This window comes from Labeo rohita, chromosome 16 (genome assembly GCF_022985175.1).
Source record: "Labeo rohita strain BAU-BD-2019 chromosome 16, IGBB_LRoh.1.0, whole genome shotgun sequence".
In the NCBI taxonomy this organism is placed as follows: Eukaryota; Metazoa; Chordata; class Actinopteri; order Cypriniformes; family Cyprinidae; genus Labeo; species Labeo rohita.
In genome coordinates, this window is record NC_066884.1 from 9907217 (window position 1) to 9934698 (window position 27482).

At 35.1% G+C, this 27482-nt stretch overlaps 1 protein-coding gene across 1 annotated transcript in view; it reads left to right on the top strand.

Annotated features, from left to right (window-relative positions):
- Positions 1–1042: 1042 nt before the first annotated feature.
- The window catches only part of stt3b (STT3 oligosaccharyltransferase complex catalytic subunit B), a 58352-nt gene continuing 31912 nt past the window's right edge, over positions 1043–27482 (top strand). Inside the window, exons 1-2 of the mRNA XM_051131627.1 lie at positions 1043–1563; positions 24511–24619. Coding sequence (XP_050987584.1) covers positions 1301–1563; positions 24511–24619 — 372 coding nt within the window. The 5' untranslated portion in view covers positions 1043–1300. The remainder of the gene's footprint in view (positions 1564–24510; positions 24620–27482) is intronic.

Genomic DNA, 27482 nt, shown 5'->3' on the forward strand with positions numbered 1-27482 from the left:
AAACATTTTATCAAAGATATATATAAAAAAAATGCTTCATTATTTAGTCATCCTCATATGTGACCCTGGATCACAAAACCAGTCATAAGGGTTGTTTTTTTGAAACTGAGATTTATACATAAAAGCATTTATACATAAAAGCTTTCCACTGATGCATGGTTCCTTAGGATATGACAATATTTGGCCGAGATACAACTATTTGAAAATCTGTAATCTGAGGGTGCAAAAAAAAAAAAAAAAATCAAATTATTGAGAAAATCCCTTATTTGCATATTACTAATCAAAAAATAAATTACAAAAATTTTACAAAAATATCTTCATGGAACATGATGCTTACTTAATATCCTAATGATTTTTGGCATAAAAGAAAAATAGATAGTTTTGACCCATACAATGTATTTTTGGCTATTGCTACAAATGCACCCATGCTACCTAAAACTGGTTTTGTGGTCCAGGGTCACATATCGTTTCAAACTCTTAACTTTTTCTGTAAGACACAAGGAGTGGCCATTTAGTGTCGTTGCATCTTTACAGTTGTAATGGATTTACTGGTAGCCAAGGCAGTCATTGTGCCTAAAAACGCGTATGGAAAGGCATGAGGATGAGTAAATGACATTTAAGAGTAAAACGTGTGCCTTTTTCGACATAAAACGCAATAAAATCCCGGCACAAACTTTATGTCGTGATGTCAAATCAGTCGTTTGACATCCGCATAAAAATATCGTTTGCGTAGTGGCCTGTGTGAAAGGCAGCATTTTTTTGATGCAAAATTCATTTATTTCATTGGTGTATCGCATACAGCGCCGAGACGGTTCTTCACGCTGATTGGGTCCAACGAGTGTCCGTCATTGAAACCCAGAGTCACGATTGGCCAACCTCCTGTCAACGTTTTTCCGTTTGTGTTTGTCAACGTTCCAGGCTGTGCCGGATCTCATTGGCTGATGGACGACTTCTGCTTGCAGCGGATTGGCTGACAGGGTCGCGCGTGTGACCCGCCTTGTTCTACCTGTCTCGCTGTGAGAGGCTGAAAGATTCTTCCTGCTGTATGGAACAGCGCCGCCCTATTCCCCCCCTCCTGCCAGTGGATCTCGTGTGCCGAGTGGTACAAGCCGGTTAGCATGCCACTCAGACGCGGAGTCTACTGCAAATAAATCCAGATTGTTCAAACTCAACGCCAAATACCTGCAGTTGGAGCGAAGGCCTGGTTGCGCAGAAATATTGGCGCTGAGGAGGGAGCGGGTTGGTGGAAAGAGGGGTGAGTGGTGGTGGGAAGTGCTCTTCTAACCGAATCCTCCAGAACATGGCGGAGCACCACACCGCCTCCGACTGTAAGCACAAAGCGAGCTCCAACGCCGGAGGTTCGGTCTCGGGCAACGGACGGCCCAACTCCCCGGCTGGATGCGGCGGCAGCGGAGGAGGCCTGTCCGGTGGACTGACGCAGCCGGCGGGATGGCAGTCTTTGCTGTCGTTCACCATTCTCTTTCTGGCCTGGTTGGCAGGGTTCAGCTCGCGACTTTTCGCAGTTATTCGCTTCGAGAGCATCATTCACGAGTTTGACCCTTGGTGAGTATAAATGCGGGCGGGTTTGTGGCGCATTTTTAATCTGACGTTTGGGAATGTATTGCACGATTAATGTCGCTGTGAATGAAGTGTCAATGCGTGATGCGCAAAGCTGCTGCGATCCTCCATTCATCGGAGTGTGATTGTCTCAGGAAGCGTTTTGTCTCTGTGCGGTACGTCCATGCTTGACAATTTTGACACGTAACCGCATGGCAGCTGCCCTCCATCTTTTTATAATCCTAGATAAACGAAATTGATTGTAGTTGATAATGAGTAATAACGCTTGCGTTAGCAACATGCTATTTTAATTTAGCACGAATGCAATCTATTGAGGTATAATGAAAATTACAGCAAGGTGTCGTAAAAGTCCAAATGAGGAAATGGACTGTTCATCCATTTATTAGCGTTTATTGCAAGTCGTTTTAGCATTTATTACTTACTAAACGTCCTCCAATACATTTTGCTACTGTTGCTTATTGTTAATGACTAGTACGTAATTCAATAGTGGCTAAAAGCTAACGAACATCAGTAGTCTCAGTATATATTCAGTTATTCATTCACTGCATACTGGTACTATTTACTTTGATAGTGACATTTTTAACTATTAATTGTAATACACACTAGTACTAGTGTCTAGTCAGTTAGTACTAGGAAAACTGCAACAGGAACTAGCAACTAAGTGTTTGTTCCTGTTATTAGTAAGGGGTAAAACTGGAATAGTTTAGTGCTGTCAAACGATTAATCGCAACCAAAATAAGTTTTTGTTTACATAACGTGTGTGTACGGTGTATATTTATTATGCATGTATAAATAAACATACAGTATGTATTTTGAAATATTTACATGTATATTTATATTCATATAATTTATAAGTATATATATACATTTATGCATACATAATAAATATGCACAGTACACACACGTATGTTATGTAAAGAAACTTTTATTTTGAATGCGATTAATTGCAATTAATCGTTTGGCAGCACTAGATACTATTACAAGTGAATATTTTATCTGAAGCACACGTCACTATAGTGTCCAAAGACAAATTTGCACTAACCAGCAATAACAGAATAGTTATTTTTTCACTTTTGGGTAATGAGCAATACTAGTATCTAACAAATAATATTTAGTTAAATTGAACAAAGGTGTTTTCTCTGTTAGATCACGTATACTTAAAATGGCTCACTGTTTGTTACCATTACCTATTGTTGTTAATTATTACAATGTAACCCAATAGTGACTATAAGCTTACATGTAACAATAAGTAGTCACTATGTAGTATAATATGGGTCACTGGTAATTAAGTTTTAGTAACATGAAACACTATTAGATCAGTTGTAAGTGTTAAAATGACACTCCATGTGGTGTTCCCACCTCATGATACTATTAATGTGTGCATATGTAGTTTATTCAGAAAATATCCCTATGTTTCATAACAATGTCAGGTTTGCAGATAAGTGTAATTCTCTTGATTCACAGAGCTGTCAAATGCAAGCTCTTAACTTCTTCTTTAGAGCTAGTGATGTATTTTTAGCACTGAAGTATTGAATCCATTCATGAATCATAGGTTTGAATTAAACCCCTTGTGCAGTAATTACATGCAGTTGAGACTCAAAAGCATTCACTTCCTTTTTCTATAAGGTATGGCTTACTGTCAGTTATTTCCTTATGCCCTCAGTTAAGAGCATACCTGTTTATGAAAGCCTGTTATATAAAGTCTCAATGAGGCTTTATGAATTTAGGTCAGCCTCTGATTTTATCATAATTGCAAACTTTATGGGCACCATGACAGATTCTTTAAACACAATATTGGTATAATCAGAGGTGTGCCAGATTGCATTTCAGCACTTTTGCTGCGTTTAGCATATAGAGAGAATAACAGCATGAACATCCTTTCACGGTATGCTCTCAATTTTCAGATTTACAGTCTTAACTGCTAATGTTGAGGGTCATGGTGTTCTGCATTCATTAGTCTGAATGGAAGATCAAAGAGTGTTATCTATGTGCTTAAAAAAGCCTCCTAAGCTAAAATAAATGATATTCAGTGGAAGGACATCATGCAAAGCAGGTGAACATCCTAGAGTATAGTGTTGTGTTTTTTTTTTGTTTTTTTTTGGATGCCTGCCAGTCATGTTTTTTTTTTTTTTGTTAGGTTAAACATGGACAAAGGTAAAGCTTGGTCATTACTGGTGATGCAACTCGAAATAAGTTTTTGGTTAGAGCTTAATAGTTTTCAAGGACCAAATTCAATTACTATTTATTGAGTGCTTTTTTTATTATTCTAGATTAGAAATATGTACTTTGTTATTAGCTGAAATATTAGGAGGTGGCTCGCTGCATAAGAACAAATTACTTGTTTGTGCAAGTTGCGTATTACAGATTGTTTAAATACAGATACAGATTGAATACAGATGGATTTTGGTTTCTGGCCAAATAAAATATTTGTTTCAGTGTTTCTGTAAAAATTGGTTTCTTATTACAGTATGTACAGTTGAAGTCAAAAGTTTACGTACACCTTGCAGAATCTTTAAAATGCTAATTATTTTACCAAAATAAGAGGCATCATACAACATAAATGCTATTTTTTTTAATGTAGTACTGATTTGAATAAGATATTTCACATAAAGACATTTACATATAGTCTACAAGAGAAAATAATAGTTGAATTTATAGAAATTGCCCCGTTCAAAAGTTTACATAAACTTAATTTTTAATACTGTGTTGTTACTTGAATGATCCACAGCTGTGTTTTTTTTTTTTTCGTTTAATGATAGTTGAAGAATCTCTTGTTTGTCCTGAACAGTTAAACTGCCTGCTGTTCTTCAGAAAGATCCATCATGTCCCACAAATTCTTTGGTTTTCCAGCATTTTTGTGTATGTGAACCCTTTCCAACAATGACTGTATGATTTTGAGATCCATGTTTTCACCCTGAGGACAACTGAGGGACCCGTATGCAACTATTACAGAAGCTTCAAACACTTACTGATGCTCCAAAATGCATTAAGAGCGAGGGGTGTAAACTTTTGAACGGAATTTTTTTTTTTTGTCTAAATATCATATTTTTTTCATTTTGTACTGCCCTTCAGAAGCTACAAAAGATACTTGCATGTTTCCCAGAAGACAAAATAAGTTAAATTTACCCTGATCTTCAAATTCAAAAATTTTCACCCCTGGTTAATGCATTGTGTTTCCTTCTGGAGCATCAGTGAGCATTTGAATTCTTGAATTCTTCTTCTGTAATAGTTGCATATGAGTCTCTCAGTTGATCCAAGATGGATCTCAAAATCATACAATCATTGTTGTCACATGCATTTTGTATGATCCGTTTTATTTCGGTAAAATTAACATTGTGCAGATTACAGAAACTTTTCACTTCAATTTTATATGTACAGTATTACTATTCAGTATTACACTTATTTGTGTTTGCTATCCATATCCTGAATGTCCAGTGCTGTCTTGATCTAGCAATCTGATCAGATTGACTGAATTGATGCAACTGTCCAGAGTTAAGGCTTACGGGGACTTTTTTTTTTTCTCCACCTTTAAAGAAAAATTCATTTTCAAGGTACCTGGGTTGATGCAACGAGCACTTAAGCTTCACATAATCCCAATATTGGTTAAAGTTTGCAACATTAGTGCCTTTGAGATGTTTGAAAGATATTCAGACGCTTGTTTGAGACACTCAGTAGCATGTTAACAAGACCACCACAAGCAGAACTGAAATTCCTCTATGTGGTCTATTATTGTGCTCCCTGAACATCACATAAACGCGAAATAAACGGTATTTGGTTGCTTTGTGTGGGCCAGACAGCTTGTTTGTGTAGGAAGTAGGTTTTTACAGTCCGCCTGATAAAGTTGGACACTGCAGTCCGGTAGGAACGCCTACTAGCAAACAACAGCACAGAGACTTGATGACCTCAAGGCATTTAATATCTATATGTGCGAACACCCCTTAAATCTGCACATAGTCATTCATATACATGTTCAAGAATGTGCTCTCATGGAGTGGAAACATAAATGGACTGCACCACTTGCATGAGTAGATTTAATTAGCAAACCGGGTTTTTCTGTTTGCTAATGGCCTTTCTGAATTTTATTGGGATGATTTTCTAAGCCATTTACATATAATGGCTCGGCCATCCGTACTTGTGTCATTAGCCCATTTCTATTCAGAGCGTTCATAAAACACACAGCAAAGCCAGAAATGGCGCAATAATTTATTTAGCATGATGCTGCTTTGTTCCTTATGTTGGTGTTGCACTCTTGGGCAAGTCTGTTGGCATGTTAATACTGAAGTGTTTTGTGTGTTTTTAGCATTAAAATAATTTCTCTTGCCTTTGCTTGTTTAAGCAGCCTCAGTAGAATTGGCCTGAACCAGTTGCATAAATTTGAGAAATCAGTTTGGCCGAACAGTGTGTTTTTGCATTTTAGAAATTATTCACTTCACCCTTAATGAATTAATAGGTGTTAAGATATGAATAGGTGTGCATAACAGCAACAAACCCACATTTTATTTTTTTTTTAACTCAAGCTTGCGTCATCGGTCTGCTTGCATAATTTCTGCCAATCCTTTTTAGTCTTTTCGGCCTTTTCCTGCAGTCAGAGAGCATTCAAATCGTCTCTGATGTAACCCACTGATTGCATATTACAAATTAAATCTGTATTATGCTGTGAATAAGAGATTCCATTCTTGCAATCCATTTTGTTTACCTTTTGTTTGCCGGCGCACATGCGACTGTCCTCTCAAGTGTGGCATTGACACCTCTCAGGCTATTGTGTGCTCTCTTTCAGTAATCTACTTTGACATGCAGGAGGAGTTTTTCTTTTTTGCTGGCAGGCGTGCATTGGCTCAGATTGATTTTCCAGCACTGTTAGTCATATGAATGTTGAGAAGCTTTTAACTGTGAGTCTGAGTGCTCAAGTCCCTTTGTAGAGATTGGGATGCAGGTCCCTCTGGGTTATTGGTTTCCTGGGTGCAAATTGGCTCAGTCGTAGATCCGAGCCTGGTTGTTCAGAATGCAAGATATTTTAATAATATATTCTAGGACTTGAACCATAGAAGATAAGTCACATGCTGAAATAAGCACCTACAGGCTTTTGAAATGCAATGCTACCTGCAGTTGCATCAGGTGATTGAGTTTTGTCTGAATGCGGGTTTCAGGGAACTTAATTCATCCTGTCTCTTTAAATAACACCATTCAAAATGGTTTGGAGCTTGATTGAGCATCATAAGTGTTTAAAAATTGTAATAACTCTGAGAGCACCTTACTTTCATTGCTTTGTTCAACCAGCTTTTTTTCCCCCTCTGCTTTCCAGCCAGGAGCTTCATTGATTTGAGAGCTCAAATGAGTAATTGTTTCATGTCCAGATAATTTCAGTGCAACACACACACTTTGGTTCTCTGGGTGTCTCATTTAGATCCAGCGCACTGCCCCGAGCCTGCTCTGTCCTTTCTCATTTTTGGATGCTGGAGTGCTGCGTTTCCTGTTCTGCTTTTCTACTCTTAATTCCTCTGGTGTATTCTCTGTCTATCGTTTTTCTCTCTCTTGCTTTGGCTTGTGCACTTCTTTCAACCTCTCAAGGCAGATAACAAAGGCTGCTATTAGGGCTGGAATGAAAGTCCAAATGTGTCAACCGATTTTTATATGCTCTATATATCGCGGAAGATGTGCTTTAGCTTCTGTCAGTGGGCGGGAACCGCTTACGGTATTTACTCGAAACAAAATTCAGGGAGTAAAGTTTAAATGCAGAGGAAGACCTGAACATGTCAGGGTGAAAATTAATGTACTTATTGTGCTGCAGACATATTTACAATCAGCTTTGGATGTGGCAAATCAAATCTGTTCTTTCTGGTCCTTGAATCTGATTGGCTGAGAGGAACTGTGTCACTGAATGTAGTTTTTTTTTGTTTGTTTTTTTTTTTAGGCAAGAATGTACTTGTTTGGACTTCAAATATGCGGTTTGTTAATAAAGATAACGTCTATTGGCTCTGGTGTCTCTATAGTGGTTAAACATGAGATATCATTTGTTCTTCGAGCCTGCGGCCAAATCACAGACATGCTGATATATAGCCACATTGCACGAATACTCGTTAGTTTTATTATTTTTATTTTTTGTCAGTTGTTACATAATGTGAGACATTTAATTAGTCATGAATGATCTCTTGATTTACCCATAATAACCAATAAAAAGAAAATAATCTTTTTATATTTTATTTATTCATGTATAATAAAAGGACATTTAAGTAATAAGTGTTATTTTGGATAGTGTTTAATATATTTAATACAGGGTTCGTACAAGGTGCTTAAAGTGCTTGAAGTACTTGAATTTGACTTTTTGAAATTGAAGGCCTAAAAAATCCTTGAAATTGGCAGTATTCCTGATGAGGTACTTAAAGTGCTTGAATTATTAAAAGACAATGTATCTATGAAATTAGTGTTTCCTTTTTTTTTTTTTTTTGAATAAGCGCATATCTTTTCACGCAAAATTCATGTTACAAGATTTTTTTTAGTTAACGTCATAAAACTATAAAGCTAAACCTGTAGTAGTTTGAACAGTGTCTTGTGAACATGGCTAAAGATGCAAAAAGAGAAACAGATGAACCAAATCACTTGACTGAGACATTTAAGATGGAACCGCTCAAATTGATTCAAACTTGTAACTTATTTTCAATTCAAGTGATTCATTAGCAGAAACCAGATCAAATTAAAAGAGCCATTCATTTTCGAATTTTGACATCGTTTGTAATGATTTTAAAAAAACATTGCATCGCAACATGATTTACTACTGTTTTGAACTGCTCCAATCAGATCATGATTCATTTGATTCAGTTCGAGCCTTCAAATCACATGTCGCAAATCATTTGAATTAAATCAGGACTTCGGAGCAGGTTGCGCAAATCATTTGACACAGATCGGAACTTTGCGTATCGCATATCAATTGATTTAGATTGGAACCTCAAGACGTGAATCATTTGATTTAGAATGGAACTTTGTGTATTGCGAATCAGTTGATTTGGATTGGAACCTCAAGTCGCGTATCGCGAATCATTAGATTCAGATTGGGTCTTCAGAGTGCGTATCGCAAATTCATTTGATTTAGATCGGAACTTCAGAGCAGATTTTTGAATCATTGTGCAAATTGAATGATTCACGAACCGTGCAAGTCGTGATCTGAAATGATTATTATTCAGAACATTATTCAGTTCAGGACTTAAGAGCATGGATCGTGAATCTTTTGATTCAGATTGGGACTTCGGATCGGAAATCTTTTTTTGAGATTGATTTTTTTTTTTTTAAAGGTAGAAAACGTCAAACCATAAGTTAAATCTTTGATTAAAGTCCTTGAAAATTAAAAGTAGTGCTTAAAGTCCCTGAAAATCCTGTGATTTTATTTTACAGTATCTGTATGAGCCCTGTTAATATAACGTTTAGTTGTAATGGTTACAATTGTAACAGTTGTAATTGTAAAAAAAAAAAAAATGTGTTATTTTTTATATATATATATATATTTTTTATATATATATATATATTTTATATATATATATATAAAATGTGTATATGTAATGTAACATAATATAATATAATATATATATATATATTTTTTTTTTTTTAAATCATAAGGTAAAACATATTTCTGTTTAGCTCATTAGAAACAATATATAGTTTGTTGACCTAATATGAGTGAGTTGGATTTGAGAATATTGTAAAATATTGCCACACTCTGAAATCTTTTTTTTTTTTTTTTCCCTCCCATCTCTTGCGATATAAAATGAGTCATACCGTGAAATGAGTTTGATCATATTGCCCACATCTAACCCCTATGTTCTGTTTGCGCAACAGAAATAATATCAGCAACGCAAAGCTCATATTTCTGTTTTACCGTTCCCCCATTTTCTTTGAATCCCACTCTTATCTCGGACTCTGCTCTCTCTATCCATATGGCATTATCCATCCACCCTTGTGTTAATTGAGCTTTCATCCTGTATCTCCCTGACCGGGGGGCATTGTCTGTGACGTGCATTCTGATCTGAAGAAGCATTTGAGTGCCACTTATCTCTGAGCCGCCTGTGGAGTTGAGCTGCTGTCTTGTATATCTGAATAAGATTCTACTTTTATTGGAGAATACGAGGAGAATTATAATGTTTCAGGGACCACAGGGCCCTTGTTGCCTCCGGCTGGCCTTGAATATAAGTAGTCGTATTAATTAGTCTCAAAAAGGAGGAGAGGAGGCCAAGCATCGGTCACCTTTTTCTGTGCTTAGCGTAACCTATTCAAGGCATTGTTAGAAAATAGAGGAAAGTGACATGATAATTAGGAAGGTTTAAAATGGCACCAGTTATTGTAGTGCCATTCATCTGTCTTGTTTGCATCCCTGATGCTACTGCAACTCGATCTGGGTTTGTGACCTCTTCATGTTTGCGTCTATTAGTCAGCTCATTAATATTATTATTTCCAGTTTAACTGACAATAATAAGCAGTCTTTAGAATTGGCTTCAGCTGTGTTTTGAAGTGGGACTTTTATTTTGACAGTGCTGAAAACACCAGCACCTGAACACATTAGCTCCGTAATCTTCATTAGCATACAGTCTCTGTTTAACAGTTCTGTCTAATAAATTAAAACAGATCTGGTAAACAAAGAAAGTAAACGCATGTGACCCTGGACGGCAAACAGGTATATTTGTAGCTATGGCCAACAATACGTTTTATGGGCCAAAATGATTTTTCTTTTATGCCAAAAATCATTAGGATATTAAGTATCTTCATGTTCCATGAAGATATTTTGAAAATTTCCTACTGTAAATGTATCTTAACTTAATTTTTCATTAGTAATATGCATTGCTAAGAGCTTCATTTGGACAAATTTAAAGACGATTTTCTCAATATTTTTTTTTCTGCACACTTACATTTCAGATTTTGAAATAGTTGCATCTCGGCCTAATATAGTTCCATCCTAACAAACCATACATCAATGGAAAGCTTATTTATTCAGCTCTAATTAACCCTTATGTAGTCAAAAATGAACCCTTATGACTGGTTTTGTGGTCCAGGGTCACATGTATACAAAACAGCATTAAGGCATTTACTAAATTAGTGTTACATTTTCTATATTTTAAAAAGATACAGGTTTCCTAATGCATGAATATTTACTTTTGTCCGTTTAAATTTTTCTAGACTGTATTTTAATGGTTAAATAAAACAGTATTAATCAAAAGCATGTCTAATCAGTTGAAATCATGAAACTTATACAATTTAACAGCAAAAAAAACAAAAAACAGTTTAATAGAAATGACTTTTTAAGGCCCCATGAAATACGTTTTATTTATTTTTTCTAAAATTCAGTTTTATTTTTACTAAATTCTGCTTTCCATTAATTTTTCGTTTTTATGGTTTCACAAGATTTTTATTATCGAAAGCATATCTGACTAATTGATTTTCTTAAAAAAAATTTTTTTTTATTATTATATGTTTTTTTTTTTTTTTAACTCTTTTCAGAAATACTGTGTTGTGTATTTACATTTTTCTGGTAAGTAAATTCTAGTAAATTATTTTTCTGGTTAAAAATTCCTTAAGAATATTTTAATAATAAATTAATTATTATTAGTAGTAGTAGTAAGTAGTAGTAGTAGTACTATCAGTACCGAACTTTTATTTGAGTTTTACTTCAGGTTTCTGTTTGAATGATATGATATGGTCATTTTTCTCAAAAGAAATAGTAAAATGCTCATGAAGTGACTTTCAGAGCAGTTCTGTAGGTTACGTCACCTTTAGTCAAGTCACCTTTATTTATATACCACCTTTAACAATACAGAATTGTGACAAAGCAGCTGTACAGTATTAAATAGGAAATAGTGCATCAATAATGCAAAAGGACAACAGTAAACACTCAATTTTCAGTTAAAGGCAGTTCATCATTGAATTCAATGATGTCATCTTTTAGCTCAGTTACGTCTGTGTGTTCACCTACTCATATATTGAGTGCTTAAGTATATGTGTAGTAAACGAAACCGTGTGTCTGCCATTCATTCACACAGTCTAATAGTATTTCTGTGGCTTAATATTCACAGACAAGCATTTTGATTTAAGTGTACTGACCTAGTTTTGTTTTATTCATCTGAAACCTGGCAAATTCCATGACATTCTGCGTTATACAGTAAATTCCATTTTTAGGACTGGATTCTGTGATTCCATCCACGTTTTGGGGTCCTATAATAAATAACTTCTAAATTGCTTTTTTTTTTTTGTAAAGAATTTAATGTTTAATAAAATGCAGATCATCATTCTGACTTTAAAAAAAAATCTGATATAGAAAATAATGTTTTTATTAAAGCTGGTGAACATTTTGGCAGGCCAGATATCAGTTTGAACTACTTGGCCTGCAGAAACAAAATCTTTGTTGTTGAGTCCTGCTTTATTCTTAAAACCTGTATATCGCCCACACTGAAATGGAAGTAAGGTTTTAATGTCTTGTTTGTTCCTGTAGCTTGGCTAGTTGTGTCTGTAGCCTTCTCCCACTCAAGTTTCATTCATGCAGCGTCATCTCTGCTTGAGGTCAAAGTGGAGCAGTTAACACGGTCCAATTGACTATGAGAACATGATTACGGGGGCAGGTCGTTTATATTCCTTCATACCGTAGGAGTCTCTCACCTTAGCTTCTTCTGCTTATTGAAAACCGCATGTGGTCTATAAGGTTGCTTGCAGTGTAATGTTCCACCCATTCCATTGATACCTTATGACCGTTCACAGCTGTACAAACTCATGGATTTATAATGCTCAGATGAGGGGTGCAAGGCAGTTGGTTATGAAATCAAATTATATATATTAAGGTTTCCTTCCAATAATGTTGTTGTTTTCAAGTTTAGGGGGAAAATATAGCAACTTTAACTGCATTTCAAGTCTTCTGAAGGAGTATGATAGCTTTGTGACTGAAATTTAAGTTGTTTGCACTCTAGTTTTCATTTGCAAGTTCATTAGTTGAAGCAAAGTTCTTTGCAAAGATTCAGTTGAATCGGTTCAAAAACTCTGAATGATTCATTCCTGAATTGCACTGGTTTGAGTTCAACTCTCATAACTGGAGTTTTTTTTTTTACACAAAGATATTATGTCAGAAGAAAGTAGGTCATATAAGTTTATAACAATGTGAAGATGAGTAAATGATGAAAGATTTCCTTTAATACCTGGTGTAAACAAGGCCTCTGTCAATCATTTGTTCTTTGACATGAGAAAGTCCTTGTTTATCTGTGCCAGATAATCATTAAAATTAAGCATGGATGTGGGATCGTTAGCAATTTTACAGCGAGATACAGAGAAGGAAAAAACGTATCAGTCTCAGTTTCTGGTTAATGAAATGTAAGATTCAAAGTAGCACTGATTACCTAATTATTGCAGATGGAGGTTTTCTAATCTGTCATCACACAGTGAAATGCGAAATATATTAATCGCTATGTTTTTTCGTCCCACTTGGGTAAAGTTATTTGCTCTGTGTGTGATACAATGCGTCGCGGGCGTCTTTGTATGCCGAATCGGAATGGGTTTAATTAGGATGTGCTCACTTAGCTGAGCTGCTTTGCATTCACAGCACAAGCTTTTCCCCTTGCCAATTACGGGCCCTCAAAGTTATTCCAAGAGCGTTGCTTTGATGTGCTTGTGTCAGGCGGGACGAACTCCTTGTCCTCATCCGGAAAACCTTCCGTATCGCTCCTCAAGGTTAATCAGTTCTTTTATGTTGGATTAAATCTCCAGGAAATGAACACAAAGGAAGTGAGATGTGAATTTGGCATTTGCTGTTGGTTTTCCTCCTCCCATCAGCGATTAAAAAGATTAAAGATTTTTCAGTACGAGGCTTGATCGATGCTTAAATCATTCTGACTGATTGCTTTGACCAGACGCGCTTGACGCGGGAATCGGGATTCTTAAATCTAGTCAGGCGTTTCATGAGTTTCTGAAGCCCAATTTCTCCTTTAAAAAGAACAGTCGTCCAATCACTTATAGCTGACTGATCTGATGATCCAGCCAATTCATTTATGAAATCTTTTTCATCCTTTTTGTTTTTTTTTTTCATTGAGTTCAGGTCAGTAGTGGATCCATTGATGCAAAAGGATGTACTTGAATTGCTTAATTTCAAAGTCTGCATTCTCTTTGGTTGAATTCTGAGCTTGAGACCATCTCAAGTGCTTTTACTTGAAGAATAATTTGGTAAAACTGTATAAGGTCACATAACTGTGAGCAATACATTTATTACAGTATTTGTTCATCTTTGCTTCCAGAATAAAATTTCTTGATTAATTTACTCACCCCCATGTCATCCAAGATATTCTTCAGTCGAAAAGAAATGAAGGTTTTTGAGGAAAACATCCAGGATTTTTCTCCACATAGTGGACTTCAATGGGTTGAAGGTCCAAATTGCAGTTTCAATGCAGCTTCGAAGGGCTCTACACAATCCCTGTTGAGGAATAGCGGTCTAATCTAGCAAAGCGATTGGTCATTTTCTAAAAAAAAAAAAAAATTGAAATCCAGTTGAAACTGCAAGACCTTCAACCTGTTGATCCCCATTGAAGTCCACTATCTGGAGAATGGTGAATCTGGTGAATTCTTATTGTCTGCTTAATACATCACTCATTATTTCCAATGTGGTCTCATTTTCACTAACATTTTAAAACCCCAGCAAGTCCAAATAATTAAATCAGATTGATTACATCTCAAGCAAATGTGATGTATTGTGTTTTGCAAAGGTCAGAATTTGTTTGCATTCATAACAAATAAAATGCATAACAATCAATTTGCACAAATGACATTTGTAAATAATTATGTTTTAGCTGGATGGGGAAATCAAGTGGCTGGAGTTAGCTGTGCAGCGTGACCGAAATAGAAATGCAGTATCCCCCAACTGCAAGTGTAAACCGCTTCATTGATTGAAATGGGAGCGATCTACTCTTATTCCACCAAATCAAGCCAAAATGAGTCGTTTTGGTCTCTTGGTTTGAAACCAGCAGTTAAAGGTGCAGAGGCAAGTTTTTTGGCCCACAACCACTTTCTCTTTATTGGAAACTAGGTATATGCAATATATTCATGCCATGGCGGTAGGGGTGTGTGATAATGACAAAAAATTATATGTATATTTTTCTGGAATTTTGTTGATAACAATAATTAGACTATATATTTGCAGAGTGTGTTATTGTGCTGGTACTTTGACAGGTTTAGGACTGCCATAAACAGCTGACTCCTGAAGCTTTTGATATTCTTCATATTCTGTGCGGTGGTTAGGTTGCAGGAGTAGCAGAAATTAACTTTCCCAGTAAGTTTAAATTGATTCTTGCCTTTTATGGGCATTTTTACCATTATAAGGCCAGTTTTTTTTTTAACCTAAATAAATGTATGCATCATCTTTTATGTCAAATTTTTAAATAGAATCAATAAATTCAAATAATAAAACGTTATACGGCTGTTACCAATCAAATTAAATCAGTATCAACAAAATTTGTTTGCAATGCAGTTGTGGCACAGAATCTGCATCTGAAGTGGCATTTAGGTGCATTTACACATCAAATTTAATACAGGACGTGAATGTATTTAACCTTGCAGTTACAAAGGCATAATTAATGTTTGAAAAGTGGAATACTGATATTTGAAATGATTTGGGGGGGGGAGGAAAATGTACTTTGAATATAAACTAAAAATCACCAGTAGGTGTCATTGAGTCATTGAATCATTCGTTCAACTGATTTGTTCAAACGGCTGAGTAAATCTGTAACAAAACACTGTCATTTGTTGCTCTGAGATGCAAAACGGTTCTGCTGTGACTTTGTTGTCGAAATACAGCAAAAACAAGAACTGTTGTCTATAATGTAAGTCAATTAATATTAAGTTGTTTATTGAGCTGTTCATCAAATCGTCACATCGAACACATGCAATCGTGCTGATATTTAGAGAAAAGTGTCACTCTTTGTATGATATGAACTATATCAGATGATTAACATATCTTCTATATTTATAAGTCATACACCCTTAGCTTTAGGGGAATTCTGAATGTATTTTAATAGACTGAATCATACAGTAGGTGCTTTTCCATTACAGAGCAAAAACTTTTGCAATGTTTTATAAATGTTAATTAAAAAACTGTTGCGAAATAATAATAATAATAATAATAATAATAATAATAATAATAATAATAATAATAATAATAAAAAAAAACACCTCATGCGAGTGGTGATATGTGGGAGTTTTTGTGAAATTGTTTCCATTAGGCTTATTTTCAGTTCACAATTTCAGTTTGCGCAATTTGAAGGGTAATGGAAACGCAGTTAGTGAAAGTGTGAAATTGAAACTCTCTGTGTGTTTTTGTTTAGTGTTTGCGACATACTTGATAATGTCAAATCATATAGTGTTTAAACAACATTTACGATATTGTCATAGACAATATATATCACACACCTCTACGTGGCGGTTATTGAACACAAATAGCTATGTTCATTCATCGGTATTTGTCTATACTGGATGTTTAATTGTGCATGGTCTTTTCTTCTATTTTTGCATTTATATTACTTATCATTGTCTAACAGTCACTTAATCCTTAATCTTTAATCACTTAATCTTTAACACTAATATTCAGTGTAAGTTTTAGCAAATGTTAATATAAAAGTCCAATCTGTACATTATAATTCACTGGTAGAATTTACAGCAGTTGACTTTAGTTTTTAGTGTTCCATTTTTCAATTATTTTGACAAAATAATAGACCATTTTTATGTGCTTTTTATTATTATTATTATTATTATTATTTTTTTTTTTTTTTTTTTTTTTTTTTTTTTTTTTGTGATCAGCTTTAGCATAAACACAGTTACCACCTTATTGAATTTAGAATTAAATGTCTGTGCCGAAAATTCCTCTTTTTGGAACGGGAGAGAATTTATAGTCCGTTTCTTCCAAAATTAAAGACATTTGGATTCTCGTCCTTGTCTTTCACGGGGTTGAGTATTCTGCAAAGCACCAGCACTCACTTTTACTCCCTGACATATTTAATGCACACGGAGACAGCGCATCTCATTTTATAAACCATAACTCTTTTCCATATATTATTCAGCCATCAGACCTCTTTCTGCTGAGTTGCTCTGCCTGAAGCAGTCTTGCTTAGACAGACCCGTTTTTAATGGAGCAGGTAAAAAGAGCAAACTTAGCTGAAGCACCATCACTCCTCCATCAAACCTCCAACCTGGTTTGAACTTACTGTCTTCACTTTTTTACAGAAGAACCATGGATTCACTGAGCACCTGTGTTGTTGAGGTTTGGTATTTGTGACTCTCTTACATGGGCTGTACCAAAGTAGTGTGTTTTCTCCACTGGGGGCTGATGGTATGCTTTTGTTAGATCTTCCATATTGATGCGATAGTCTTTGTTTTGCATTTTAAGCTAGAGATTGTATTCTTGTAAGTGCTGGTACAGGCCGTGACATATGCTTGTGGTGCGATTGAACCTGAATGTGACGTTAATGAGTTTGAGATGTGTGGGTTTGTTTGGGCTATACTGATTGAGGTCAGATACGTTGGCCCTTCGGCTACCTTTAGAGCGTATTAAGCAAAAAAAGCCTCTTTTTAATTCCTTGAAGGGTGGAAGACTGCCTCATTAGATCACAGTAATTGTTTTTTTTGAATAGGAAAAAAAGGTTAGTGAAGGAATAAAAACCCAAGGAACATCCTCAGACTGTTTACCTCTTAGGCTACTTCTATTTTTGTCAACTAGGAAGTAGGGATGTGCAAAACAGTATTTTAAAAATCCACTTGTCTGTGGGTTGTCTGAAGGTCTCGTTGACTAATAAGGGAGCCCTGTGTAATAGGTTAGTTTCAGGTTCACCTGAATCAACGTGTTGCTTGCATAACAAAACTAGATGGTAAACAATGTAATGTAGAAAACAAACCGTTTTGCACAAATTGGGACGAATGGATGCTAAATTAATTCTGTGTTTGTGACTTGAATTATTTAATGTTTGTTTTGTACACATTGTGTTATTAAATTAGTAATCAAAATGTGACCCAATGAACTTGTATTTTACAGTTCCATTTGAGAAAAACTATAGTCATATCATATACTAACAGAAACTTAAAGGTCTTCTCAGCAACCATTCAAAATAAAAGTTCGCTTTAACTTGAAGAAACTGTGACTGAAATATATTACTTAATGTAATGATACTACTACTACTACTGCTAGTACTACTACTAATAAAAAAAATTATTAAAACATTTTTTTTAAAGAATATTTAGCAGAAAAAATGTTTACCAGAATTTATTTAGCAGAAAAATTTATATATATATATATATATATATATATATATATATATATATATATATATATATATATATATATATATATATATATATATATATATTTATATTTATATTTATATTTATATTATGCTTTTCATTATTACATTTAATAAAAACCATTAAAATGGAATCCAGAAAATTAGAGAACACAAAACTAAAACTGAATTTGAGGGGAAAAAAAAACATTTCATTGGGCCTTAAAGTGATATATATATTTTTTATTTAATAAATTGCTGTTAAATTGTCATGATAAAAGTTTCATGATTTCATAATATTGTAGGTTTTTTTTTTTTTTTTTTTTAACACTAGGTCACTATCATAATCCATCTTTACTAAAAAAGGAAATAACACTGACATGAAATTAAAATGTATACATTTTCTGCATGCACGGTATATTGATCTTATTGTGCAAGCAATTTATGCCTGTATATAACTAATTAATTCATTCCTTCATTCATTCATTCCTTCATTAATAAAACACTTTTTTTAAACCAAATTCATGATTTAATCTTCTAATTTCATATGCTGGACAATTATTATAATTTAGCCCGCTTAAACTATGCCCCTTTTGTACAATCAACTCTTGAATTCAGATCAGCCTCCATCCAATCAACAACCAGTTTTACTCCTATATGTAACAAACATGCAGCAGAAAAAATATATTCTGATATATTGCTTTAAATATTCTTTCTTTGCAATTTCCAGGTCTAGTGAATTTTATTTTATTTTATTTTATTTTATTTTAAACATCTGAGCTGTGCTTTAGTCTGCAATTGTATTGGTTTATTTGTTATAAATTAAGGATGAGTTATGATTAGAATTGCTTAACAGTCCTTCCTCCGAGTTTGTCATCTTCCATATTTGCAACTCTTTCCGTTTTCATCAGCCTCAGACCCCTATCTGCTCCAGACTCCATGCTCCTTGTACGCTCCATGCCTGCATCCTGATTAAATTGATGAAGGTGATGCAGGCGTAATGTCAGTCATCAAATTTAATATGACAAGCTACCCAGCCTGACGACTCAGGGTAAATTATCACAATCATTTTTCCACAACCTCAATCTCGAAGAAATGTGTCCCTGATACCCTGCCTGAAATCTCTGAAATGTCTGACTTTTGCCCTCTGATATGCACATGGTCTGATGGAGAGATGTAATCGGACTTACAAGAAACCAATCCTTGGGTCCAGGCAGCTCTTAATCGCGGTGAGACATTTCCGATTTCAGATGTTTTTTCCTCTTCCTTTTGTCCCGTAATGCCTTATACCATGTCTTAATGGGCACTTACATGGAGAGCGATTTGCAGCAACTGACTGGAAGTCATTCGTTTTCAATAATAGTTTGGGATTTGAAGTTCACCGTTGGAGACAGTGAAACTCACTCAATTTGTTGCCTCCTTTGGATACTTCAGTGAAATAAAAATGCCTTGTCAACCTCCCACGGTATCAGGATCATTGTGAACGCTCTTTTATGCTGCAAGGTTGAGCTCTTTCAGTCTCTACAGACATTTATTAGGTTCCTTGGTTCATTTCTCAAGTCTAGGTGTTCCATTTGCCCAGCAACAAGATATTACCTGACACTACCTTTACTGTAGTCATTAATGAACTCTGAACTAGTCCTGATACCCTTAATTGCTTAAAGTTGTTCAACTTTTTCCAAGCACCATAGCACTTCTTCTCAACTCTAGGTTTTATCCTCTCTGCCTACAAGAAGCTTCACGGTTTAAACAACCTCTATGTCTAGCATTTCCAGCCACGCTTTAAGCAGCAATTTCTGCCGTACACTCTGCAGTGGCTGTTAATAAATGTTAGGTTGCTCCACGCCATTGAATGGGACCTTTTCAAAGCTCTGCGTCTATGTCCACGCAGTGTGAAATTGAGTTTTATGAAGTGCGGGGTTCAGAGTCTGCGGGAACGTCGAGCGGAACACGTGTCACAGAGGTTAAACTGCAGAATAAAGAAATCCAGTTCACTGCGCTCATAAAGACATGTCTATGTATCCAGCTGATAATACGGTCACAAAATCTGATAGTCTTGCACATTGTCTGCTGAGATTACCCCACCTTAAAATGACACGGCTCAGTGTCGCCCTGGGACGTTTCCGGGTGACTTCCCTGTGATTGTGTTTCCTGGCGATGATTGTTGGAGAAGAGTATGTGGTCACGGAAGCGTTAGGGTGTTTCTTCACGTTTCATGTCCCGGGGGTTGATTTTTATTAAAACCCAACAGATTTTAGCCTTTTTTTTTTTTTTTTTTTTTTTTTTGTGTATAAAAGTCACATTGAAATGGTTGTGTACTTTTCTCCATGCCTTTTATTTGTGGTTTTCCTGCATTTCAGTAGCTTTTGTTTTATTCTAGTTGCATTACTGCATGTATTCAATTATGATAATCAAAACACATTTATAAATTCAAATGGAAAATTATTCAATTATGCCAGTCACTCAGTCATTTTCATGTTTTTACTGCAATTGTTTGCCCAGAAGACAACAGTGCCATTGAAGAGCATGCTTGAAATGATATGAGACTTGTGTACATTACCTTTCAATACTTTTTTGTTTTGTTTTTGAAAGAAAATACTACCTTTATTCAGTAAGGATCCATTAAATTGATCAAACGTGACAGTAAAGATATGTACAATATTACAAAATAAAAACCAAATAAATCGTTTTTTTTTAACTTTCAGTTCATCAAAGAATCCTGAAAAATGTACCACAATTTCTACAAAAATAATAAGCAGAAAATTGCTCTGGTAATAATAATAAAATGGTTCTTTAGTACCAAATCAGAATATTATTTCAGCAGTAATGGCTGCTGAAAATTTAGCTTTGACATCACTTGAATAAACTACATTTTAAAAAAAAAAAAAAAAAAAAAAAAAAACTTAATTTTAAATTGTAATACTCAACCTTGGTGAGTATAAGAATTCTATATTAAAAACAAAAATCTTACCAAAAATCTTACCCGGAACTTTTAAATGGTAGTGACAAGGTAAATAACACTTAAAAAGAATATTTTGTGTATCGTTTAATTGAGTAATCAGATCTATCTATCTATCTATCTATCTGTAATATAATATGACCTTACAAATACCTTACAAATATGATGAAATGGCACGTTATGTTCCCAAATGAACGTTATAATAAACCCAAACTCACAACAATATGCAGAGACTAAATTTAAGACGCTCCACACTAGAGCGTTCACTAACGATTATTTTGGTAATCTAGTAATTGGTCGATTATTCTGACGATTAATCGATTAATACATTTTATTTTTATTTATTTTTTTATACATATAGATTTTTTGGCAGTCGTTTTTCACAGAGTGCCTTTAAACATAAATACTTAATGATTTTCATCTTCTGCAATGAATTTAACTTTTAGACACATTTATTGAACATACTGGGTCTTAACTAGGAAGTACTATCTTTTATAAAATCTATAAAATTTTCTAGAAGACCAAAATGCCCATAGGTGAAAAAACAGCCATCAGCGGCGTAAAGATTCGACTTTTAGTGGCGTATAACCAAAGTCTCTCTAATGCAAGTCAGTTTACTCAATGGTTATCTTCATAACAGCATCCCTGGGCAGCTATTTGTGTAGATAATAGGCATTCTAGTACGTTTTCTGCCTGCTTGGAGAGAAACAAGAAACTCTAGAAGACTGCATTTCAATAATATATCTCAAATCTGCAATAAAACCTGACAACAAGCGTATATGCTTTTGCTGGTGTGTTCATGTTTCCTTGCAGAGAGGACATTGCAGTGCTCGGTGAATGCCAAGGACCCGGTTCAGATATCAGATCGTGATGGAGAGTTTGACCGTGCCAGTAAAGGTTCCTGAATCTTTAGCCTCTCTAGAGAGGAAAGAAAGGTCAGCGACGCGGGAATGGAAGCTAGCAGCTTGTGGTGTCAGTTAGCAGCCAGGGTCACTGATGGACGGTTTGTGTGCTTTAAAGGGGGCTTTAAATACGCATGATTCACAGTTCTGCCGTTCCTCCCACTCAAGCGTCGGGTTGCCAGATTGTCCTGCGAACGCAGAGCGTTTCTTGCCAGTGAGACGGCTGTATTACAAAATAGTGAGGACATTAATCCGATGGCAGGCCATGTGCTGACACTTGCCATGCATGCAGAATCTGATTAAATAAATCCAGAAGTAATGCTTTTCTATTTCACTGGACACAATCTACTTGCATTAACAATAGGAGCAATCAGGAATCCACTGGAGCTGTAAACTTTCAATAAGATAGGAGTATTTGATGGAGCCTGGCCAGGGCTGATGCTATATTTTACGTGAATGAAATTGAGGCTCTGAGGGTTAGCCGTTGTTCGCTCTAATAGGTTGTGCTGTCACGAGCTCCTATATCACATCTGTATATCATGCTGGTTTTCTCAGAACCATTTTTTCATTATTTTCACTGTTTCGGCTGAGCGATTGACTAGCCTTCGAATGAAGTATCCCTGATTCAGTTCCATTGAATGTTTCTGCTCTCTCATTGAATGGTTATAGCTGTTAATTTTATTATGCAGTAGATAAATTTTTTTTTTACTCATCCACCTCTTTTTTTAATGTATTATTACTTGGGCTGTGAGTTTAACGCATTGACGAAATTAATTTGCTATTAATTTATATATTATGTAGTTGACTATTGACAAATATGATGCAGGACATCCACTCCACAAATGTAGTTATGCCCTAAAATTCAAGATATTGATGCAAAAAATGCCCCTGTATGTGTTTTGTCTCATATTTATATATATCACATATCACACGTTATCACATGGGCAGCAAGAGTAATATGACACGAGTGCTGATTTTCCCGATCTATCTATCAACAGTTCAATAAAAAAGTTGATATTGTGTTATATTTAAAAACAATATTATGTGTTTTTGCTCAATTTTGGAGAGAACATATTACCTTTGAAGCCATAGCAGAATTGTTGCGCTTCTGAGTAACACAGCGGGTGTTTAATTTCTGAATGAATCCGCATTTTGAACGAATCGTGTGAACCAATGATTCAAAAGCCCATTCATAAAGAGTCATTTACTGCATTCTTGAATGAATTAGCCCTTTGAACGAATCAAATGAATAAATGAATGAGTCATAAAGACATTTACCACCACCTGCTGGCAGATTTAGTTTATTTAGAGAATCATTTCATTTAAAAAAATGTAAGAAATAAAAACGTTAAAGGGATAGCTCACCAAAAAAATGTAATTCTGTCATTTACTCACCCTCATGTTGTTTCAAACCTTTCTTTTGTGGAACATGAAAGAAGGTATTTTGAAGACTGTTGGTAACAAAGCTGTTTGAATAATCTTTTATATTCCATAGTTTATGTTAGGCCGGTAAATGTTTGTGTAGTAAATACTATGTTCAATCAAATAAAATATTTCTTTCTAAAGGTAATGTCTACTTGATACTTACTCATTTAACAGACAAATGGCTTTAAATAATCTTTTTGTGGGTATTTTCACATTCAAAATTTTGTGTTTAATTAGATCAGTGGAAACATGTAATTTATCATGTATAAATTTTAATTGACTGACAGCCCTAATTATTACTCGTAGTTGTTAAAATATCGCCTGGTTATTCTGTGAATTATTGTTTTCCTTTTAGCAGAGCTCTTCCTGCATATATTATTAAACTCATGCATAATAGTGAACTAGGTTTTGCTTAGTCATGGGCTTTTCTATGCTAAAAATAGAATGTTTAGTTTAAATATGAAGCAATTACACAGGACTGTGCTCAGATTTTTTTATTATTATTATTATTATTATTATTATTATTTTTTTTTTTTTATTTATTTTTTTTTTTTACTCTGTGCTTAAGGGAAGTTTTAAAAAGCTAGTCTGGCGTTAGTAAAGAAAAGGTTCAGAATGACTGCTCTGGAGTTTGTTGAGATAGCAGGACACAGTTTGCTGAACTTGGGCTGATAAAGGCATTAGAAGGGATTACACGTTTTAATTGCAGCCATGTTCGTAGTGCTTTTGTTTGAGGTTTTTGTTAATCAGGTGTGTATCAGATGAATGCTTCCAAGTTGATAAAGACTAGGAAATGTGTTCATTTGAGCACTGGAGTTTTGAGGTGAAACCTAACTAAAACACCCAGTGAATAGTGTTTTTGATAAAGAAATAATAGCAAAAAGATGGCAAGAAATTTGTTCTTTATGGGTAAGCATCCAATATGCAACTCATCGAGTATTTATTTTATTATTCATCTTGCGGCAGAAAACTGGCCTAAAGGACAAATCAGCAGAAATGCTTGTTTAAGTATGCATGACTGATTGAACAGGTGTCTTTCTGTCTGTGTGCACTGAACACAGTGAGTCAACAATTCTTGTCCTTGGAAATGCGTGTCCTTTAAGACTAAATAACTGAAACGTCTTTTTCCATCTCATTAAATCTATATTTCAGTTGTTAACCATTTCAGTGTTTCCCAGTGGATGCTGGTGTTGCTGTCTTTGTGCTTTGGCACTGGTGGTGATTGACAGTTGAGTATACAGAAAGATCTGTCATTTAGGAAGTATTTTAACGCAAGCGCCTCTTCTTGCCGTCAAACACGTTGTGACAGGTCAATGTTGATAAAATGAATGTTAAAAGTGACGCTATGTCCTCTTCTGTTCTTTGTCTACAGGTTCAACTACAGATCAACTCATCATCTCACAACTAATGGCTTTTACGAGTTTCTCAACTGGTTTGATGAGAGGGCCTGGTACCCACTGGGCAGAATAGTGGGAGGGACGGTAAGTGTTTTTTTTGTTTTTTTTTTTTTTTCTTCCTTTTTCCTCCTCTGGTAACAATTTACAGTAAGTGACAGTTATGAGCCATATATATATATTTTTTTTAACAGTAATTATTAGTTTTTATTTTTGGTAACACAAGTAAGGTGTCATTTGTTAATGTTAATGTATTAACTAACTTGATTGAACAATGAACAATACATTTGTTAAAGCAATAAGCTTCAAGAAGCCGTGGTTTACAGTGAATTTATAATAGGTAAGGTGCGTTGTTATAAATTTATAACAGCTAACTCCCTTGGCTGTTATAAATTTACTCTAAACCATGGCTTCACAGGGCTTATTGCTTTTATAAAGCGGTTATTCTATATACGTAGTAAGGTTTCACAAAATCAAACGGAGTAAATAAAATGTAATGATATAAATAAAAATGGTGTTCCTCAGAAACGGTTGTGGCGGCAACAAAGGCAACACACCGAAGTAAACAAAGGTGTGTATGTTTGTAGAGTTTATAACAGCTTCAAAGGTGGCTCAACCGCAGAATCAAGGCCCGGAACTATCCATATTATAATATACTTTTTATTCATCTTAGTTAATGTAAGTTTTAAAAATAGTCAATTATTGTTTGTTCATTTTGGTTCACAGCGCATTAACTAATGTTAACAAACAACTTGTGATTTTAATAATGCATTAGTAAATGCTGAAATTAACATTAAGATCTAGGTTTATTAGTTAACATTAGTTAACTACTTTAGTTTAGTAGTTTAATGTTTTTTTTATTGTTTAAAATAAAAAGATCATAAAAACTGTTTGTTTACAGTACATTATATTTTAAAAGTATATTAGAAAATGTAAATTATTAATAAATAGAACCTTGTTGTAGTGTTACCATATTTTCATTTTTATTTTCTTTTTAATTTCTTTTACACTTTCTTTTCTTTTTTTTTCCCTTCCCATTTTTAGGGGTTCAAGCGCAGGGTATTGTAATTGTTAGAATGGTCACAGATCAGTGACTAAACCGTAAATTGTAGAGGGAGGGATGGTAGTACTCACACCGCCTACAACGTGACCAAGTCTGGCCCTAATCAACATGGCGGGGCCGCTACAGTGATTAAAAGTACAAAATCGCTCATAACTCCTAAAATCCTAAAATGTCAGTTGCAGGCTCAGTCATCTCGTTGGAGTCCGAAATTTTTTGGTATTTCGCTTTTTTTTTTTTTTTTTTTTGAAAAACCTACTTTTGCGAACCAGTTCTAGGTTTTTCACCCGATTGGAACCAAACCAGTGCAGAAAGATTGTCTGGAGAGTGAATATCAATGATTATCAAAAAAACGTTTGACTCTTAAAAAAAACCTACGACTCACCGTCGCAAAGGAACGCCAAAACGTTTGAAAGGGGCAGGGCCACTTTTAGTAACATGCCTAACACTTCTGAATGCAATGAGATCTTCACCAAACTCAGAACACCTATATAAGCGCTCAATCTGAGTTCACAGGAAAAAAACTGGGGTGCTTGGCCACTTGGTGCACCATAAGAGGAGAAAAAAAAACATAAAAATGGCTATAACTGTGCAACCATTTGTCCTATCAACATGAAAAATGGTATGCATGATCTTGGTCCAAAGTGCCACAAGTGCACCATAGCAGTCCATTATATGGGGGAAAAATGCTGAAATGTTTTCTTTGAAAAACATAATTTCTTTACAACTGAAGAAAGAAAGACATGAACATTGTGGATGTCAAGAGGGTGAGTAAATTATTTGTAAATTTGTTGTTCTGGAAGTGGAGTTCTCCTTTAAGGGGATCGGACAACAGCTGGGACTATAGCAGTCATATACGTTATAAGTTTTTGTAATCATTGATTTGGTGGTATCAGGCTTGCTAAATGTTTTTTTTCATATGCCTAAATGCCTTAAAGCGAACCCTGATAATCGCTGCTTGAAGTTATTTTATTTATTTATTTATTTTTTCTCTTTTCTTTTATAAACCATGTTTGAACGCATTGCAAAATATGCATATCAGATTGGCACTTCAAGTATTTTAATCAATTCTTGACTATCACAAATGTTTCATTTAAAATTAAGATTGATTCATGTGAATGACAGAACTGTTATGCATTGAATAAACAAAGTCTACACAAAGTCTATCATTTAAAATTGATTATGCCGTTTCTTGACAGTTCCTTTTACTTCTTGATCCAAAAATACTTATACAAAATTGTTTGTGTTTGAATGCATGATGTTCACATTATTGTTGCTGCATTGCCATGCCAAATGTTTGCGTTTTATACAGCCTCTAGTGACTCATCACAAATAGCGTGAAATAATTTCAGCATCCTACAGACTTTATGCTTGGCTCGATTTCTTTGACGGCAGAGTTCTCACATCTGACCTTGTTCCTTGAACCGTTAATCCTGCAGTGTTGTTCACATATAGCATCAATACAAAACTTTTCCAGTGATGTTACAGCTCTGTAAATTGCTAGATCTGTTTTGTCGGCATTTCGGCAACGATTCTTGTTAACCTATGACTTCTGTATAAAAAAAATACCGTTAAATTCATGCCAAAAGCTTTTTATGTGCCAAGCGCCCATGGACAGACAGTCTCCAGATGATTTCTGCTTGAAAACAGCATCTTTCGTCCCTAAATAAGGCCACCCCCTTTAACACTCAATGTCACTGAGAAGTGCAATGCTGCTGAACCTAATGAGCTCCTTCCCTGGCTGGAGAAAGTTTGGCTAGCGTTTGGCATTTGACAGCTCTGGTGTTGGAGCTGTAGGGGCGATGCAGGAGGCAGGGAACAGCATCTGTTGTTGTGTATAGTTCAAGCAGTCGTTATACGGCCTTCAGAGCAGGCTGGTCTGTTCTCAGC